The 19,450-nt window shown below is 36.3% G+C and overlaps 1 protein-coding gene across 1 annotated transcript in view; it reads right to left on the bottom strand.

Annotated features, from left to right (window-relative positions):
* TMPRSS11D (transmembrane serine protease 11D) overlaps nucleotides 1-16,817 on the bottom strand; it is a 47,129-nt gene extending 30,312 nt beyond the window's left edge. Inside the window, exons 1-3 of the mRNA XM_061191009.1 lie at nucleotides 16,779-16,817; nucleotides 16,255-16,405; nucleotides 14,232-14,350 (exon numbers count right to left, since the gene is read on the bottom strand). Of these exons, the coding sequence (XP_061046992.1) occupies nucleotides 14,232-14,350; nucleotides 16,255-16,405; nucleotides 16,779-16,817 (309 nt within the window). The remainder of the gene's footprint in view (nucleotides 1-14,231; nucleotides 14,351-16,254; nucleotides 16,406-16,778) is intronic.
* Between the last annotated feature and the right edge of the window lie 2,633 nt (nucleotides 16,818-19,450).

Below are 19,450 nucleotides of genomic sequence, written 5' to 3' on the forward strand. Positions count from 1 at the left end.
GAGAAATGTCTATTTAGGTCTTCTGCCCATTTTTGGATTGGGTTGTTTTTTTGATATTGAGGTGCATGAGCTGCTTGTATATTTTGGAGATTAATCCTTTCTCAGCTGCTTCGTTTGCAAATATTTTCTCCCATTCTGAGGGTTGTCTTGTCATCTTCTTTAGGGGTTCCTTTGCTGTGCAAAAGCTTTTAAGTTTCACTAGGTCTTATTTTTGTTTTTATTTCCATTTCTCTAGGAGGTGGGTCAAAAAGGATCTTGCTGTGATTTATGTCAAAGAGTGTTCTGCCTATGTTTTCCTCAAAGAGTTTAGTAGAGTCTGGCCTTACATTTAGGTCTTTAATCCATTTTGAGTTTATTTTTGGGTATGGTGTTAAGAAGTGTTCTAATTTAATTATTTTACGTGTAGCTGTCTGGTTTTCCCAGCACCACTTATTGAAGAGACTGTCTTTTCTCCATTGTATATTCTTGCCTCTTTCCTCAAAGATAGGGTGACCATATGTGCATGTGCATAGAGGTTCCCTGTATGCCTACTTTCTGGGGAGCTTTTATCATAAATAGATGTTGAATTTTTCAAAAGGTTTTTCTGCATCTATTGAGATTATCATATGGTTTATATCCTTTAATTTGTTAATGTGGCATATCACATTGATTGATTTGCGTATATTGAAGAATCCTTGCATTCCTGGGATAAACCCCACTTGATCATGGTGTATGATCCTTTTAATGTGCTGTTGGATTCTGTTTGCTAGTATTTTGTTGAGGATATTTGCATCTATGTTCATCAGAGATATTAGCCTGGAGTTTTCTTTTTCTGTGAAATTTTTGTCTGGTTTTGGTATCAGGGTGATGGTGGCCTCATAGAATGAGTTTGGTAGTGTTCCTCCCTCTGCTATATTTTGGAAGAGTTTGAGAAGGTTAGGTGTTAGCTCTTCTCTAAATGTTTGATAGAATTCACCTGTGAAGCCATCCGTTCCTGGGCTTTTGTTTGCTGGAAGATTTTTAATACAGTTTCAATTTCATTGCTTGTGATTGGTTTGTTTATATTTTCTATTTCTTCCTAGTTCAGTCTTGGACGGTTGTGCTTTTCTAAGAATTTGTCCATTTCTTCCAGGTTGTCCATTTTATTGGCATATAGTTGCCTGTATTAATCTCTCATGATCCTTTGTATTTCTGCAGTGTCAGTTGTTACTTCTCCTTTTTCATTTCTAATTCTGTTGATCTGAGTCTACTCCCTTTTTTTCTTGATGAGTCTGGCTAATGGTTTACCAATTTTGTTTATCTTCTCAAAGAACCAGCTTTTAGTTTTATTGATCTTTGCTATCGTTTCCTTCATTTCTTTTTTATTTATTTCTGATCTGATCTTTATGATTTCTTCCCTTCTGTTAATTTTGGGTTATTTTGTTCTTCTTTCTCTAATTGCTTTAGGTGTAAGTTTAGGTTGTTTTTTTTTTTTTGAGATTTTTCTTGTTTCTCGAGGTAGGGTTGTATTGCTATAAACTTCCCTCTTAGAACTGCTTTTGCTGCATCCCATAGGTTTTGGGCCATTGCGTTTTCATTGTCATTTGTTTCTAGGTATTTTTTGATTTCCTGTTTGATTTCTTTAGTGATCTCTTGGTTATTTAGTAGTGTATTGTTTAGCCTCCATGTGTTTGTATTTTTTACAGTTTTTTTCCTGTAATTGATATATAGTCTCATAGCATTGTGGTCGGAAAAGATACTTGATATGATTTCAATTTTCTTAAATTTACCAAGGCTTGATTTGTGACCCAAGATATGATCTATCCTGGAGAATGTTCCATGAACACTTGAGAAAAAAGTGTATTCTGTTGTTTTTGGATGGAATGTCCTCTAAATGTCAATTAAGTCCGTCTTGTTTAATGTATCATTTAAAGCTTGTGTTTCCTTATTTATTTTCATTTTGGATGATCTGTCTATTGGTGAAAGTGGGGTGTTGAAGTCCCCTACTATGATTGTGTTACTGTCGATTTCCCCTTTTATGGCTGTTAGCATTTGCCTTATGTATTGAGGTGCCCCTATGTTGGGTGCATAAATATTTACAATTGTTATATCTTCTTCTTGGATTGATCCCTTGATCATTATGCAGTGTCCTTCTCTGTCTCTTGTAATAGTCTTTATTTTAAAGTCTATTTTGTCTGATGTGAGAATTGCTGCTCCAGCTTTCTTTTGATTTCCATTTTCACGGAATATCTTTTTCCATCCCCTCACTTTCAGTCTGTATGTGTCCCTAGGTCTGAAGTGGGTCTCTTGTAGTCAGCATATATATGTGTCTTGTTTTTGTATCCATTCAGCCAGTCTACGTCTTTTGGTTGGAGCATTTAATCCATTTGCATTTAAGGTAATTATCGATATGTATGTTCCTATTACCATTTTCTTAATTGTTTTGGGCTTGTTTTTATAGGTCTTTTCCTTCTCTTGTGTTTCCTGCCTAGAGAAGTTCCTTCAGCATTTGTTGTAAAGCTGGTTTGGTGGTGCTGAATTCTCTTAGCTTTTGCTTCTTTGTAAAGGTTTTAATTTTTCCTTCGAAACTGAATGTGATCCTTGCTGGGGAGAGTAATCTTGGTTGTAGGTTTTTCCCTTTCATCACTTTAAATATGTCCTGCCACTCCCTTCTGGCTTGCAGAGTTTCTGCTGAAAGATCAGCTGTTAACCTTATGGAGATTCCCTTGTATGTCATTTGTTGCTTTCCCCTTGCTGCTTTTAACATTTTTTCTTTGTATTTAATGTTTGAAAGTTTGATTAATATGTGTCTTGGTGTGTTTCTCCTTGGATTTATCCCGTATGGGACTCTCTGCACTTCTTGGGCTTGACTGACTATTTCCTTTCCTATATTAGGGAAGTTTTCAACTCTAATCTCTTAAGATATTTTCTGAGTCCCTTTCTTTTTCTCTTCTTCCTTTGGGACCCTTATAATTCGAATGTTGGTGCATTTGATGTTGTCCCAGAGGTCTCTGAGACTATCCTCGATTCTTTTCACTCTTTTTACTTTATTCTTCTCTGCTGTAATTATTTCCACTATTTTATCTTCCGGGTCACTTATCCATTATTCTGCCTCATGTATTCTGCTATTGATTCCTTCCAGAGAATTTTTAATATCCTTTTTTGTGTTGTTCATCACTGTTTGTTTGCTCTTTAGTTCTTCTAGGTCCTTGTTAAACATTTCTTGTATTTTCTCCATTCTATTTCCAAGATTTTGGATCATCTTTACTATCATTATTCTGAATTCTTTTTCAGGTAGACTGCCTATTTCCTCTTCATTCATTTGGTTAGGTCGGTTTTTACCTTGCTCCTTCATCTGCTGCATATTTCTCTGTCTTCTCATTTTGCTTAACTTACTGTGTTTGTGGTCTCCTTCTCGCAGCCTGCATGTTCGTAGTCCCTGTTGTTTTTGGTGTCTGCCCCCAGTGGGTAAGGTTGGTTCAGTTGGTTTTGTAGGCTTCCTGGTGGAGGGGAGTGGTGCCTGTGTTCTGGTGGATGAGGCTGGATCTTGTCTTTCTGGTGGTCAGGACCTCGTCCAGTGGTGTGTTTTGGGTTGTCTGTGAACTTATTATGATTTTTAGGCAGCCTCTCTGCTTATGGGTGGAGTTGTGTTCCTGTCTTGCTAGTTGTTTGGCATGGGGTGTCCAGCACTGGAGCTTGGTGGTCGTTGAGTGAAGCTGGGTCTTAGCATTGAGGCAGAGATATCTGGGAGAGCTCTCACCAGTTGATATTATATGGGGCCGGGAGGTCTGTGCTGGTCCAATGTCCTGAGCCTGGCTCTCCCACCTCAGAGCCTCAGGCCTGACACCCAGCTGAAGCACCAAGATGCTGTCAGCCATGGGGCTCAGAAGATAAGGGAGAAAAAAAAGAAAGAAAGAAAAAAATAAAATAAAATAAAAAAGTTATGAAAATAAAAATTAAAAAAATTATTAAAGTAAAAAAAAAGTAATTTAAAAATAAAGAAGAGAGCAACCAAACCAATAAACAAATGCACCAATGATAACAGATGCTAGAAACTATACTAAGATAAACATAAAAATCAGAAACTAATCAGTCTCATGCAGCAAACTCCAAGTCCACAGGTGCTCCCAAAATCCACCACCTCAATTTTGGGATGATTTGTTGTCTATTCCAGTGTTCCACAGATGCAGGGTACATTGAGCTGATTGTGGAGATTTAATCTGCTGCTCCTGAGGCTGCACAGAGAAATTTCCCTTTCTCTTCTTTGTTTGCACAGCTCCTGGGGTTCAGGTTTGGATTTGGCCCTGCCTCTGCATGTAGGTTACCCTCTGGCATCTGTTCTTTGCCCAGATAGGAGCGGGTTAAAGAGCGGCTGATTAGAGGGTTCTGCCTCACTCAGGCTGGGGGGAGGGAGGGGTACGGAATGCAGGGCGGGCCTGTGGCTGCAGAGGCCCGCATAACGTTGCAACAGCCTGAGGCCCGCTGTGTGTTCTTCCAGGGAAGTTGCCCCTGGATTACGGGACCCTGGCAGTGGCGAGGTGCACAGGCTCCCGGGAGGGGAGGTGTGGACTGTGCTTGCACGCAGGCTTCTTGGTAGTTGCAGCAGCAGCCTTAGCGTTTCATGCCTGTCTCTGGTGTCTGCGCTGATAGCCGCAGCTCGTGCCCGTCTCTGAAGCTCGTTTAGGCAGTGTTGTGAATCTTCTCTCCTCACGTGACCCAAAGCAATGGTCTGTTGAGTCTTAGGCAGTTCCAGACTTTTTCCTGGACTCCCTCCCAGTTAGTTGTGTCACACTAGCCCCCTTCAGGCTATGTTCACGCATCCAACTCCCGTCCTCTCCCTGGGATCTGACCTCCGAAGCTTGAGCCTCAGCTCTCAGCCCTCACCCACCCCGGCGGGTGAGAAGACAAGCCTCTCAGACTGGTGAGTGCTGGTTGACACCGATCCTCTGTGCGGGAATCTGTCCACTTTGCCCTATGCACCCCTGTTGCTGCACTCTCCTCTGTAGCTCCGAATCTTCCCCCACCACCCACCCCCCCTTTTCCACCAGTGAAGGGGCTTCCTAGTGTGTGGAAACTTTTCCTCCTTCACAGCTCCCTCCCACTGGTGCAGGTCCCGTCCCTATTCTTTGTCTCTGTTTTTTCTTTTTTCTTTTGCCCTACCCAGGTACATGGGGAGTTTCTTGCCTTTTGGGAGGTCTGAGGTCTTCTGCCAGCGTTCAGTAGGTGTGCTGTAGGAGTTGTTCCACATGAACACGTATTTTTGATGTATTTGTGAGGAGGAAGGTGATCTCTATGTCTTACTCCTCTGCCATCTTGAAGGTCTCTTGACAATACTATCTTTGAATTCTAGAATGGCCTAGAATCCTCAAACCTCAATAATATTCATAATCGGTAAGAATTGAAGTGAGATATGGATTATTTAGGTAAATTCTAACAAAGTAACCATCATTAAACCGGTTAATAGATGAGGTCATATGAAGGGTAAGACATTACACATAGAATGTCTATAATTGTCACATATTTTTCATCTTGAGGGGGAAAAGATCTTATTAGCTACCCCATGAAAGTAAATCACCTTCTTATTTTCAGTACCTTCTTACTTGGTAGGTATATTTTTTGTTTTGTCTTGTATTTTAGTATTTAATGATGAAATTACATGAACAGCTGATGAGGTGGAAGCATCTCTCACATACCTACCTCATAACATTTCTCAATAGTTACAGTTTTGTTCATAATATTCACGAGCTGAATAATAGTAATAATGTTGTTTTTGTGATTTCAGTCACCCTTCAGTTACAAACTTTCTTTTCTGTTTAATCAGAAGATCTGGAAACTCAGTTTTCAAGAAAAAGATAAAATACATGGCAATATAATCTATCTATTACTACAATACTCTTCAAATATTTTTGATTATGCACTCTTATGGGTAATACATTTTGTGCATGTGTGGCCAAACCACGTTTATAAATTATACACATGTAATAATACTGTTCTACTAACAATATGAATTATAAAATATTGCCAAAGTTAAAAATTAAAAAGGCTGAGTTACAGAACATTTAGGTATTTTATTCCATTTATTTTTTAATAGCAATATATTCAGTGTTAACAATATGACTGGATAGAATTTATAATTTTTGAAACACTGTGATAAAATGACCCAAAGGTATGATTCTAAGTTTAATCTAAACACTTGGTCTGAAGCACTGAAGAAGTTTCCACACAATTATGTGGCTCCAGATGCATGAAGTTCATTGGCAGAACTTAATAAATCATGACACTAAGTTGTCAGTCCCACCAATCATGCAAGGGTTTTGTTGAAGTTCAGCAAGTGACTTTCCATCTTCCCTGATTTCAATTGGCTACCCTTTCAAATCAAATCAAAGGAGTTTCATTACATTTATATACATATTTTAAGAAATGTGTTCAAAATCAACCAAACATGGTAGGTAATTTTTGTCTCCCAAATTTTTATGTGTGCATGTCTAAGCCCTTAATTTTCAGTAAAACAAAACAACTGAACTCAATCACCTAATGCTGGACACATTGTTAAACATGTATTTCCAAAGTTTTCTCTTATTTATTTTAAAAGCAGTTAATTTCTCACAATTATACCTTCAAGGGACAGGATGTGTGTGTGTGTGTGTGTGTGTGTGTGTGTGTGTGTGTTTAAACATCTTCTAAGAAGCATTGCTTAACCTGGCAGTATGGCTCTAGCCAGGAATAGAAGATTGTCAGTTCTTATGTTACTAACTGTTCATTTACTTATTCATTATTGTATATCGCATATTCATTACTGCATATGAGGGTTATCTTCAAATTGCAGGTTTTTAAATTTATTTGTGTTTTGCAGGATTCTTCTCAGTCCTCATATTAATTTTTGGGGAGGTTTAGTTTACTTTTAGAGCTAGATAATATAATTTTAAAATCCAGTGGAAACTGTGTATCATTTAAATCTACTGAGAGCCGGTAAAAGTGTGCTGATGCCCAGTCAGTTCTACTGTGTTACTGCCCACTCCATCCCTCAAGATATTTTCACACACATTGTGTGGAACTACTTGACATAAAACCAAACAAAGGTGCCAGTGTCAATCCATTTGTTAAATAGTAACAAAGCTAAGTTTGTTCATTTGTTCCTTCACTCCTTCTCTCCCTATTTTCTTTTTCTTCTTGTTTAAAAATTTTTTCGTAAAAGAGAAAAACACATGTAGAGTGACATTTGAGTATTTTCTTCCATGACTCCAATAAAATTATTGTGAATCCCTCCCTGGTATGACAACTCCATCTTGGAGACCATTGTGGGCTTCATCCTGACTGCAATGACATCTTTATTTTGCATCCCTAGCACTTAGCACAGGAACCAACAGATAGAATGTATCATTTATTCATTCATTCAACAAATATTTGAATGCCAACTATGTACCAAATTCTCTTTTAGGCATTAGGCAACAATCAGTGCTTATTAAATGGCTGTACTAAAAGCCCTGATGGTATAAGGGATGTGATATGATTAATTGCAAATTGATACTGCTGTCTTTCTCCTCCTGTGCCCTACTTTTTTTCATGGTACAGTCATTAGGTATATTTTGGAAAAAATGGCAATTGTTGTTTGCAGAATCTGTTGCAATACCACCCCTGATGCCAAAGGGGAGTTTCAATGGTTCAATTGATCCTAGGTATGAATCCTGATTGAAGTCCCTTGTTTTATTTGGAGAGGCCCATTCAATCAGAATGCACTCATAGTTTTGACACACATTTTTTGCAAACAGATGCTCTCATTATTTCAAAATCACCTTGTTCATTTTTTCACTCATTCAACAGCTTTTGAGCACCTCTTATGCGTCACGCTTCCTCTATCAAGCACTGGGTTACACTGGTGGAGAAAATAGACAGTCCTTGCCATCATGGAGCTTACATCTAATGGGGGAGATAGGCACTAATCAGATTATCATCCACATTTAAGCAGAATTATAACTGTGATAAGTGCATCAATATAGTAGAGGGATTTGATCCAGTCAGTGAGATTAGAGAGGCTTCTCAGAGGAATGCTTATGAAACTGAGATCTTCAGGAAGAATCAGAGTTAGCTGGTTGAAGAGAAAGGAAAAGCCTCACAGGTGTAGTGAATGGCACATCCAAAGTCCTGAGGTAGGAACAAGCAGATTGTGTTTAAGGAATCAAAGGCCAGGACAGTTGTAGCCTAGAAAACAAGGAGGCTAGAGTTATATAGAAAGGCCAGACCATGAAAGTCTTGTTAGTGTGTGAAGCATTTGGTCTTTATCATAATAATGGGAAGTCACTGAAGTGTTTTAAATGAGAGGATAATAAAATCAGATTTGCAATTTGAGAACAATCTCTCTGGTTGCATGTGGATAAACAATTTTAGGTACAAAATAACGTAAATTAGTTATGGTGCTATTTTGGCACTTCAGTGTAGAGGTGATGGCTTGGATGGTTATGGTGGTAGCAGATATGGAGAGAAATGAATGGATCTGAGGGAAATACAGGGGATAAAACCTACAGGGGTTGGTAATAGATTGGATATTTGGAATGATAGAGAGCAGTATGTCAAGGATGAATCCTAGGTTTCTGGTTTGGAAAACTGAATAAATGGTATTATCATCAATGGGGTTAGGATTATGGGAAGAAGGCTAGTATGGCATGGAGGGAACATGAGTTTGATTTAGGGACATAATATATTTGAGATGTTTTTACAACAGACAAGTAGAGATATTAAGCTGGCAGTTGGGGGAAAAGGTCTGAAGTACAGAAGAAAAGTCTGGGCTGACGACAGCATGAGTCATTAGTATGTAAGTGTTGGTAGAAGTAATGGTCATGGATGAGATCATCTAGAGATAGAAAATAATGTGAGAGGAGAGGAGTGCATAGGTCAAAGAGTTGGGGAATTTCAACATTTAATGTCAGTGTAGAGGAGGGTGAATCTATAAAAGATACAGAGGAGAAGGAGTGGCCAGAGAAGCAGGATGAGAAAAACAGGTGACTGGGTGGCATGGATATCTTGTGTGAAAATCTCATAATCATAGACTTTTTGAGGTAGAATGTACTATAAAAATCATCTAGATCAATGATTTTATTTTACTAATGAATAAACTGTGAACCAGAAAAGTGAATTGCTTAATATAATAGAAATTCTGGAATTATTCCACTGCTCATTAAGTATAACACTGCTGACTATGGAACAAGGATAATGATGGTACTCATGTTACCACTGGTAAGTGGTATGATTCTTGAACTTGAAATCAGGAGACCTTGGTTTGAATTTTTGTTCTATCACTTTCCAGTTGAATGGCCTTTGTCATGTTTCTTAATCTCTCACAGTATTCACTTACCCATCTATAAAAATTACATGCCCTTTGTGAGTTGAAGGTTAGATGATATATGTAAAAGTGCTTTATGAACTATAAAGTACTATATTAGAGTATTATTCAAAGTGTTTCTACAGAAGTATGAATAAATGAGATTAACTGTAGAAATCGTACATCAGACGAATTTCAAGGGGAATCTTTCTCTGCCAGATGTTTAATTATAAAGCCACAGTAAATAGCTTGGTACTGGTACAGGCAAAGACTAATCCGTGAAAGAGAGGAGAGTACAGAAAAAAGAAAAGGAGGAATTTAGTGTATGATAAAGATGGCACAACAAATAAATCCATTGCACTATTTAATATACTGTTTTGGTACCACCACCTAGCTCTTTTAGGGGAAAAAGCTGGATCTCTATCTTATTAAAAAATAAATTACAGGTGAATCAAAGATAAAATTGATAATTTTGGCTACCTAAAAAATTAAATCTATATGGCAGTAAAAAAAAACCCTAGATTATAAACAAGGTTGAAAGTCAAATCTCGTTAGAGAAATATATGAAAATGAATGACAGGCAAATTTTAATATTTTAACAAGGAAAGAATTTTTTCCCCCAGATTTATATAAAAGCACAAAGGCTCCAGTAAGAAAATGGGCAAGGTCATGACCAGGCAATTCACATATGAAATTATAAAAATGACCTATTACTATAGGGAGACAGATTAAATCTTACTAGTAATCAAAGAAATGCAAACCAAAATAATAGTGAGATATCACTTCTTACCTATTGAATTAGCAACAATTAATAAGATTTACCATGCATAGTGTTAATGCTGTGGGGGAAATAAGCATACCTATGCATACTTATATACTGGTGGTAATGTAAACTGGGGCACTTCTGGAGTGCAATCTAGAAATTAAAATAAATGTTAAAAATGCATAGATCACTATATTGATATAAACAAATGGTTGAATTAGTACGTGGAGAAACTAGACAAACAGAAGAATTTCAAATATTCTTTAAATATTCAAAGCATAACTCGTTACTCCTCCACTTCTTATGTGTGGCCTGTACATAGTGTCTTTCTTCCAAAGAGTATAATATGGAAAAGGGAGGGAGTAACTTTACAGTGTAGAAATCTGGCCAACACTACTTCAGCCAGGTGATCAAGGTCAACAGTGGTAAGTCATGTTGATATTATGTACCCCACTTCATATGATGTAATGAAAATGACCCTTTTCCTCTATAGTCTTCCTCCTTAAAACCCCAAACCCCAGTCTAACCGTAGGAAAAAACATCAGAAGGCCTCCAATTGTGGGACATTTCTACAAAATACCTGACTAGTATTCCTCAAAACTGTCAAGGTTATCAAAAACAAGGAAAATCTGAGGAACTGTCATAGTCTACAAGAGCCTAAGGAGACATGGCAACTCTGTAATTTGCTATCCTGGATGGGATCAGGAAATGGAAAAGAACATTAAGTAAAAACAAAGGAAATCTGAATAAAATACAGAATTTGGTTAATAACAATGTATTAATATTGGATCATTAATTGCAATAAATATACTATTGTAATATAAAACAGTAATCATAGAGGAAACTGGGTGTGATGTATATGAGAACTCTATATTGTCTTCGCAACTTTTCTATAAATCTAAAATGCTTCTAAAATAAAATCTTTATTAAAATTGAAGAAGAAATTTAAAAATCTCTAGAGAGAAATAAAAAAATGCATAAAACCTATATTCTGATAATTCTACTTCTGGGAATATGTCCCAAGAATATAATCACTCAGGTGTGCAAGGATGTATCAACAAGACTGGTCATCAGAATATTGGGTATAATAGTGAAAAACTGGAAACAATTTGAACATCTGTCAACAGAGGACTGGTTAAATAAAATATTGTACCTTTATGCACTATAATACTATTTAGTTATTTAAAATGGCGTATTTCTTCATTGATATTAAAATACCTCTATGACATTTTTTGAGAAAAAAGTAGTAGTAAACAAGCATGTATAGTTTATTCCATTGACAGAAAATTGTATGTGTTTGTGCATGGACGATTATGCAGTTTTCATGAAAAGTACTTGGAACATCAAAATATTAATAGTGGATATATGAGTATTGAGATTTTGTGCATATTTCTTTCTCTTTATATTTCTTGAATGCCCTGACTTTTCTACTTTTTTATATTATCTTTACAACAAAAGACAAAACTAAAATTATTTTCATTTTGATAACACTTTATACATTACAATTTATAGACCACTTTTGAGAGTAATTTAAGAATAACAAATTAGATTGTATAATTTTTTTGTCATTGGGATTGGGTTTTAAAGACTTACTGAATATCTTTCAAATGTGCTGGTAGTGCTTTTGAAAAGAAACTTAGTTTATGTTTTTCACATTGCTGAATATGTACGTTGTGCTTTATGCCTTATGCCGTTTCTCTCCATATCAGTCTTTTGCAATTTTACATATGCTCTATGAAGGATGCGCTGACCTAACATATCTGATCTGTCTGGCAGGAACTGAGTGACCTCTTTAGGGCTGAGGATGTCTCTGGCATCCTGCTTTAATGACAAATAGCTGGGTTCTAATTCCCTATAATGAAGCTGGGATTCTCGATATACACACTTTGAGTTTGCTCCTTTTTATTAGACTGGGTAAATAGCTGAAACATTACATGATGTCTGTGTGGATGTGAGGACTTCATTATGAATAACTGTCCTCAGACTGGCCTCCTGAGATGTTTGTCTCTAGTATCTTCTTCAAGAAATTTAAGAATGTCTCTTGCAGTGTTAATCACAAGAAAATCTGTTCAGATTTGCAGGTTGCCCTCTGCCTGAGACAAAGGTACTCACAGGCTCTTTGTATTTGTCTGCGTAGTTTGCATTTGTGTGTGTATTTGTGGGGTCCAGCCTCAGAGTAGTATTACTAACCCAAGCACCGATTATTGCATAAATCAGCACCTTTCAACATCTAAACTGTGTGGGCAGTCAGTGGTACTAATGACAAAGTACCAAAGTTTTTAAAAACTGGCATTTTTAAATAAATGTGAATAAATTTAAGGATATTCTTTAAATACTAAAAAAAAAAAAAAGTCTCTTGGTTTGAAGTCTAAACAATGGGCTCTCATGATGCAAATGATATAACTAAATATTCCTATTGATTTTTTAAGAGCAGGTTGGGAAGAGAAAGTAGGAAGTTGGGGAGGTGGATTGCTTTGGTAAGCCTAAAATGGAGGTTTTATCTGCATTTCCACATTTTCTGGAATATGCCTTAATTCAAGTTTTAACCCCTTGGCTTTCTTCTGGACCACCGTAATGAGCTTCTAACTAGCCTTACTGTGTGCAGACTCTTCTCTTTATAGTCTAATTTTTACATTTGGAACATGAATCTATCAGATCCTGTTTGCATCATTCTGCCTCTAGCTCAAGACTTTCTCTCTGCAAGATAAAACCCAAACTTTTTAGCTAAGCACATTCTCCTCTCTATGCCTTGGCTCATATTTTAGCTGTGGTGTGCCCTACTCGTTCTAAAAGCCAACCTGAAAAGTCATCTTTTATAAGACACTGTCTCTGATCTCCATAATTGGATATCATTTATCCTCTTACCACAAACTTACATCTGCATTGCTCTCATGTCACATACTCACTGCATACCTTATATTGTAAATATTTGTAAGCTTGTTTAATCTCCCATGTTAGACTAAGCTCCATGAGGGCAGATCCAATATCTACTCCACTTTTTGTATGTCCACAGCATTTGACAGGATTGATGTTTAATAAAAGTTTATTGAAGGAACAGGAGGCTCCCACTTCTGACGTAATAAACTGATGTTCCCCAATATTAACCTACCTCTGCCTCCTGGCCTAGATTCTGTTCCCAGATTATTCTGATTCAGCTGTTTATTCTGATTAAACATTTAAATATACTAACTTCCCTTGCTCTAGTTTAATGATTCAGCTGTTTATTCTGATTAAACATTTAAATAATATACTAACTTCCCTTGCTCTAATTTAATGCTCACCAAGCACTTTTCTCAATACTTGGCTCCTAGTGTAGTTTGCCCCTAGGGGAAAAGGGTGTTAGACAAGCAGATGATTCAGTCCCCCAGCCATGATAATTCTCATTATAGATTAACTCAGTGGTTCCCAAAGTGTGGTCCCTGGACCATAGCATCAGCATCACCTGGGAACTTGTTAGAAATGCAAATTCTAACTACTGAATCAGAAACTCTGACACTGGGGCCTAGAACTCTGTTTTTAATAAGCTTTCCAGGTGATTTTGCTAAAGTTTTAGAACCATTGGACTAATTTATAACCTTAGGAATCTTAGAAAACGTAAGGGTAAGTGAGCAACCCTGAGATTGTTCAGCTCTGACTCTGCAGGGCTGAAGGCCAAACCCTGGTCTGTGATGATAAACCAGTGCTAAGGGTCTGCTTGTGAGGTTTCCCGGTAAACAGCCTGGGGGCCTTTTCAAGTGAGAGCGCAGGCTTTCTTTGTATATTTTCTATGTCGATCATTGAACCAAAGTATGACGTTCTCCAAACTATGTTAATATGTATTTTAACACCTACTACCTGTATGTTTAGTTGGATAAGAAAAAAGGAAAGAAGGCAAAATGAAAAGGATTTGAAAAGACAATCTCAAGGGTAGGAAAAATGCTCAAATTGCATAAACAATAGACTTCCAATCTGAAGTCATAATCATAAAAAATATGTTTACTCATGACCTAAAACTTTCATGATGTAAGAAAATATGAACAAGAACAAGTGTACAAGCAAATTGACTTGGAAAAAGCACAACGAAACACATCTTTCACCATTCAGGGAGGAGAATATGCGGAGCATCTAGAAGTTGCAAATATATCACAAAATATTAGGTTTATTATCATAATTGTTTTATGATATAATAAAGAGGAAATGCAAATATTAACTTACCATAGACTCAATATTTCCACTCAAACTCCTATATTTCTGTGTAACTGATGAACTTAGCTCATCACTATATTGAACATTTAGGATTTGAAAGCTGCTACGGTAAAAGTAATGTTTTTGACCTGTAAAACAAAGAAAAGGCAGAATCAATCTCACATTACTAAGTACTTTAATCTGTATATTATACAGGATTATGGGAGGCTATGTTATACAATTAAAAAAAATTTGATTCCCTTGAAAGAAAACTCTAAACTTAATATAATGTAACTATAATGAAATTATTTTTCTTTCAGTTTTTAAAAAGATTGGCAATGCTGGAACTGTTAAAAATGCATGAAAATCAGAGCAGCATTATTTGAGAAATTAAATTGTTCAGTAGTATCATAATTTTCATTCTTACTGTATTTTAGGGAGATTTGTGATTACAGATTTATTCATTCAGGAAATATTAATGTCTCTAATACACTATTATTCATTTATCATTAAGGAATAAAGTAATTCTGAATAGTTTTAAAAATTATTTCAAATACTATTCTTTTTAGAGGAATTAGTGACTTATTGGTTCTCTGGATTAAGTTAGAAAATAACTGTTCTGACAAGAAAGCTAATCTGGTTGTTCAATGTGAACTATTTCCATCAAAAAGGGTCTTCCAATGGATATATTAAGCTATGTGAAGGAAATAAAAATTCCTAAAACATACTTGTCCTTACCTTAGAAACATTATGAACATGGACATAACCTAACCTGTCTCAGGAAAAAATTCCCTGCTTCCATTTGATCATTCATATACATAATTTATGCAGAGAAATACCTCAGTCAGGGAAAGCATTTGAGATCCTGGGGATAGGGTTGTGTGGTCCTTTGTGGCAGAAGGACAAGTCTTTCTAGGGCCATAAGTGGTCACTGGTATACACTTTGAAGAGGACTTACTTAGGCTTTGCCCTTTGTGTTTAAGTGTGACAATACAGTGCCGTTAAGAGCGAAAATTCATTAGTTTAATCTGAAACTTGATGTTTGTTTTTCCTTCTTCCGTAATTCACTTTGGACATATTTGTCTCTAGGTGATTTGATAGCAAAATGTAGTCAGAAGCAAAATTTAGCCACAACTTTATAATTAGATTGACTGAAAAGATTATTCCTAGTTACTGGAATAAATAAATTTGTTCTTGCTCAGTCTCCACACTCACACATACCCATATGCCTTCACACTCTGCCCCGCCCTGCCCCAATGATTTAAATAATTTAACAGGATTATAGCAAAATTCAAAAAAAAACAAAGTGTTTTTTCAAGTGAAGAAAACGGATTATAACATATATTATCTAGTGAATATCTAGTTTTATCTACATTATTATCTAGGTTTTATCTACATTAAAACATCTGAAAGAATATTCACTGAGATATTAAGTTGTTTGTGAATGAGCAGGGTATATGCATTCTTTATATTATTTCTTTGTTTCCTATTTTTATGATGCAATGAAAAATTAAAGAAACTAAGAGAAACAAAAAGGAACAGAATCCTTTTTAAAGTTTGTTTTTAACCTCTTTCTACTTCTTAACTTCAAATTCATCTCTTATCATAATTGTTCTGCCCCTAAGATTATTTTCAGGAGACAGGTCGTGAATTAACAAATATTTAGATACATCCAACTTTTAGATGTTGAAACTTAAGGTCCTTTGCAAATTTTAAATGAAGAAGGAAATCATGGTATTAATGAAAAAACAAAACAAGTGAACTCTAGCATCAGAAAAATATTGAGTTTTTTCCCTTGGCTAGAATAATTCTTGTCTGGGTTTAATGTTGTTTAGTATACTAAAAAAGGCCAAAAGAAAAAGAAGAGAAAAAATACTGAATTAGAGAAAATATAGACATGAACATATATTCAGGGGTATATGAATAAAATATATAATTATGTTGTATTAAGAAATAGAAGTGGCAATAAAAGTGAGAATGCCAAACTTTTAATCTGAAAGTATATTTAGTTAATTCATGTGAAGAGTGGTATTTCCAATCTTCTGGTACTTACCAAAAGCTAAAAAGTAGACAAGTAGAGCTGTGGTCACTGCCAGGATCACCACAACGGCGACGACAACAAAACATACTATGTATGGATTCAGAGATCTTGAGGCCGATGGCACCCGTGTTGGCCTTAGAACAAGGGAAAAGATCAAAGGCCACTCATTTCACTCAGAGAAGCAATCATTTCAGCTCTCATGATCATTTTCTGCCTTCCATGTGTAAGAAGTCTCTTAGTTTGCACATGGCTCTATTATAGAAAACTGATTGTTTCTTGATAGGAATATAGTTCTGGAAATGAAATCTAACTGAACAACACTCTCCTTAATGGTTTTTCTTTCAATTTTTTTTCAGCACTAAAATGTTGACATTTAGATAGTTTGATAGAAGAATAAGGAAATCTGACCTCTAGTTTGCAATTACTTTTCCTTCTTCTGCCAGTTGATGAAGTTCTCAAGAATAACAACTATTTCTGTTTTACTACAACTCCTTCTAAGACCCTATGTTGGACACTACTTTAGTAAGCTCCCTTACCTGGGCACCATCCTCAGGGATGTGCCGAAGAGAGATCATTTTAGGTGGGAGAGGGGTGGAGGGAGTCAGAACAGTAACATTTCTCACTGTAATATTCTCCGGGTTATTAAAATGGGGGTATGTCTAGAGGCTGAGAGCTGAGATCCAGGAGAGTAATAAACACCTGTAATTAATTAGAACTGTACCAGCAGCAGAGGATTTGCGTAATTTTTTTCACCCATGAAATCATCAACAACAGTGTAAGCCAATAGATTTGTACTAACAGTATCTGGTATTATATTAGGCATATAATCCAAGTACTTCCTCATGGCCTCTCTCCCTACCACACACACACTCACACTGGGGAGGTCACCAGAAGAGCTGAGTGTGAATTCCTGTTTTATCCCTTGTTTGCTTGGAGATCATATTGTCATTTATCTGAGATTTTCTTCATCTGAAAAAATGGGAATAATACTTGCCTCACAAGGCTAATTTGAAGATCAGTGAGGTTATGTTAAGTGTATAAAGTATATATTTCTATTAAATAGGTTATCCACTAGACTGTGAGAACCTTGAGGATAAAGATGGTATTCATGCATATGTTTCTGACAGTTTGTAGGGTACCTGGCATATATAGGTGGTCCATAGATTTATGATATTTATAAATATTTGTTGTATGTGTTAACTCCTGGGTGTGTTTTAGATTTAAAAGCCTTAACAGAACTGAAAAGCACTTACATTTAGCTAGAATATAGTCAGATTTCCATTTTTTCTATTTGTTTTGCTAACATTCTGGTGTAAGTGGGAAGGGAATGCTCTGAGAGTCAGTGATTCCCAGACTTTAGTTTTCGCAGCAGGGTTGCCTGGTATTGTTTGGGCTCTACCCAACTCACATACTGATGAAAGGGCATCTCCTGGTATTTTACATTGTACCACCTGCACATTGTATGCTATGGCACCAGTATCATTTCAGAAGATTTTTGGAGGTGGACATAGACTTGCCAACTTTCAATTTTGTTGAATAAACACATTAAACATTACAAAAATTGACCATGCTCAAATATTATTTTTTAATAAAAGGGCATTTAAATTGATAAAAGTAGGAAGGACATAATCTCATAATAAAAAATTAGATGAATAATTTAGCTCTAGATTAATGATGTCTTTTTACTACATTGTTCTTATTTGTTCATTTTGCTATGCTAATCAAAACTGACTTTCAGTGACACTGGTCCAGAGTCCAACATTTGGGAATGACTAACTGTAGTAATTTTCTAGTAGGATAAAATTGGCCCATTGACACTTGCTGACTTTTTGAGCCTCAGTTTACTCTTCTGTTTCCTACTGGGTTTGTTGTGCCAATGATATGTGGTCACAGTTGCACAGTGTTTGGCATTTGTAAGTTCAGTAAATATCAGTGGGTACTCAGCAGGGGAGAGTCAAAAGAAGAGCTGGAAGCAAGCCAACCCAAATAAGTTTCATACTGATTGACCCCCTACCTCAACAACAAGGGACTGTGTCAATTTACATTCCCACCAACAGTGCAAGAGGGTTCCCTTTTCTCCACACCCTCTCCAGCATTTATTGTTTCTAGATTTTTTGATGATGGCCATTCTGACCAGTGTGAGGTGATACCTCATTGTAGTTTTGATTTTCATTTCTCTAATGATTAGTGATACTGAGCATTCTTTCATGTGTTTGTTGGCTATCTGTATATCTTCTTTGGAGAAATGTCTATTTAGGTTTTCTGCCCATTTTTGGATTGGGTTGTTTGTTTTTTTGATATTCAGCTGCATGAGCTGCTTGTAAATTTTGGACATTAATCCTTTGTCAGTTGCTTCATTTGCAAATATTTTCTCCCATTCTGAGGGTTGTCTTTTCATCTTGTTTATGGTTTCCTTTGCTGTGCAAAAGCTTTTAAGTTTGATTAGGTCCCATTTGTTTATTTTTGTTTTTATTTCCATTCCTCTAGGACGTGGGTCAAAAAGGACCTTGCTGTGATTTATGTCATAGAGTGTTCTGCCTATGTTTTCCTCAAAGAGTTTTATAGTGTCTGGCCTTACATTTAGGTCTTTAATCCATTTTGAGTTTATTTTTGTGTATGGTGTTAGGAAGTGTTCTAATTTCATTCTTTTACATGGAGCTGTCCAGTTTTCCCAGCACCACTTATTGAAGAGGCTGTCTTTTCTCCACTGTATATTCTTGCCTTCTTTATCAAAAATAAGGTGACAGAGTGAAGTAAGTCAGAAAGAGAAAAACAAATACCGTATGCTAACACATATATATGGAATCTAAAAAAAAAAAAAAAAAGTGGTTCTGAAGAACCTAAGGGCAGTACAGGAATAAAGACGCAGATGTAGAGAATGGACTTGAGGACATGGGGTGGGGGGAAGGGTAGGCTGGGACGAAGTGAGAGAGTGGCATGGACTAATATATACTACCAAATGTAAAATAGATAGCTAGTGGCAAGCAGCTGCATAGCACAGGGAGATCAGCTCGGTGCTTTGTGACTACCTAGAGGGATGGGAGAGGGAGGGTGAGAGGGAGACCCAAGAGGAAGGAGATATGGGGATATATGTATATGTATAGCTGATTCACTTTGTTATAAAACAGAAACTAACACACCATTGTAAAGCAATTATACTCCAATAAAGATGTTTAAAAAAACCCAAAAAACAAAAAACTGACTGTAT

Source organism: Eubalaena glacialis, chromosome 5 (genome assembly GCF_028564815.1).
Source record: "Eubalaena glacialis isolate mEubGla1 chromosome 5, mEubGla1.1.hap2.+ XY, whole genome shotgun sequence".
Classification (NCBI taxonomy): Eukaryota; Metazoa; Chordata; class Mammalia; order Artiodactyla; family Balaenidae; genus Eubalaena; species Eubalaena glacialis.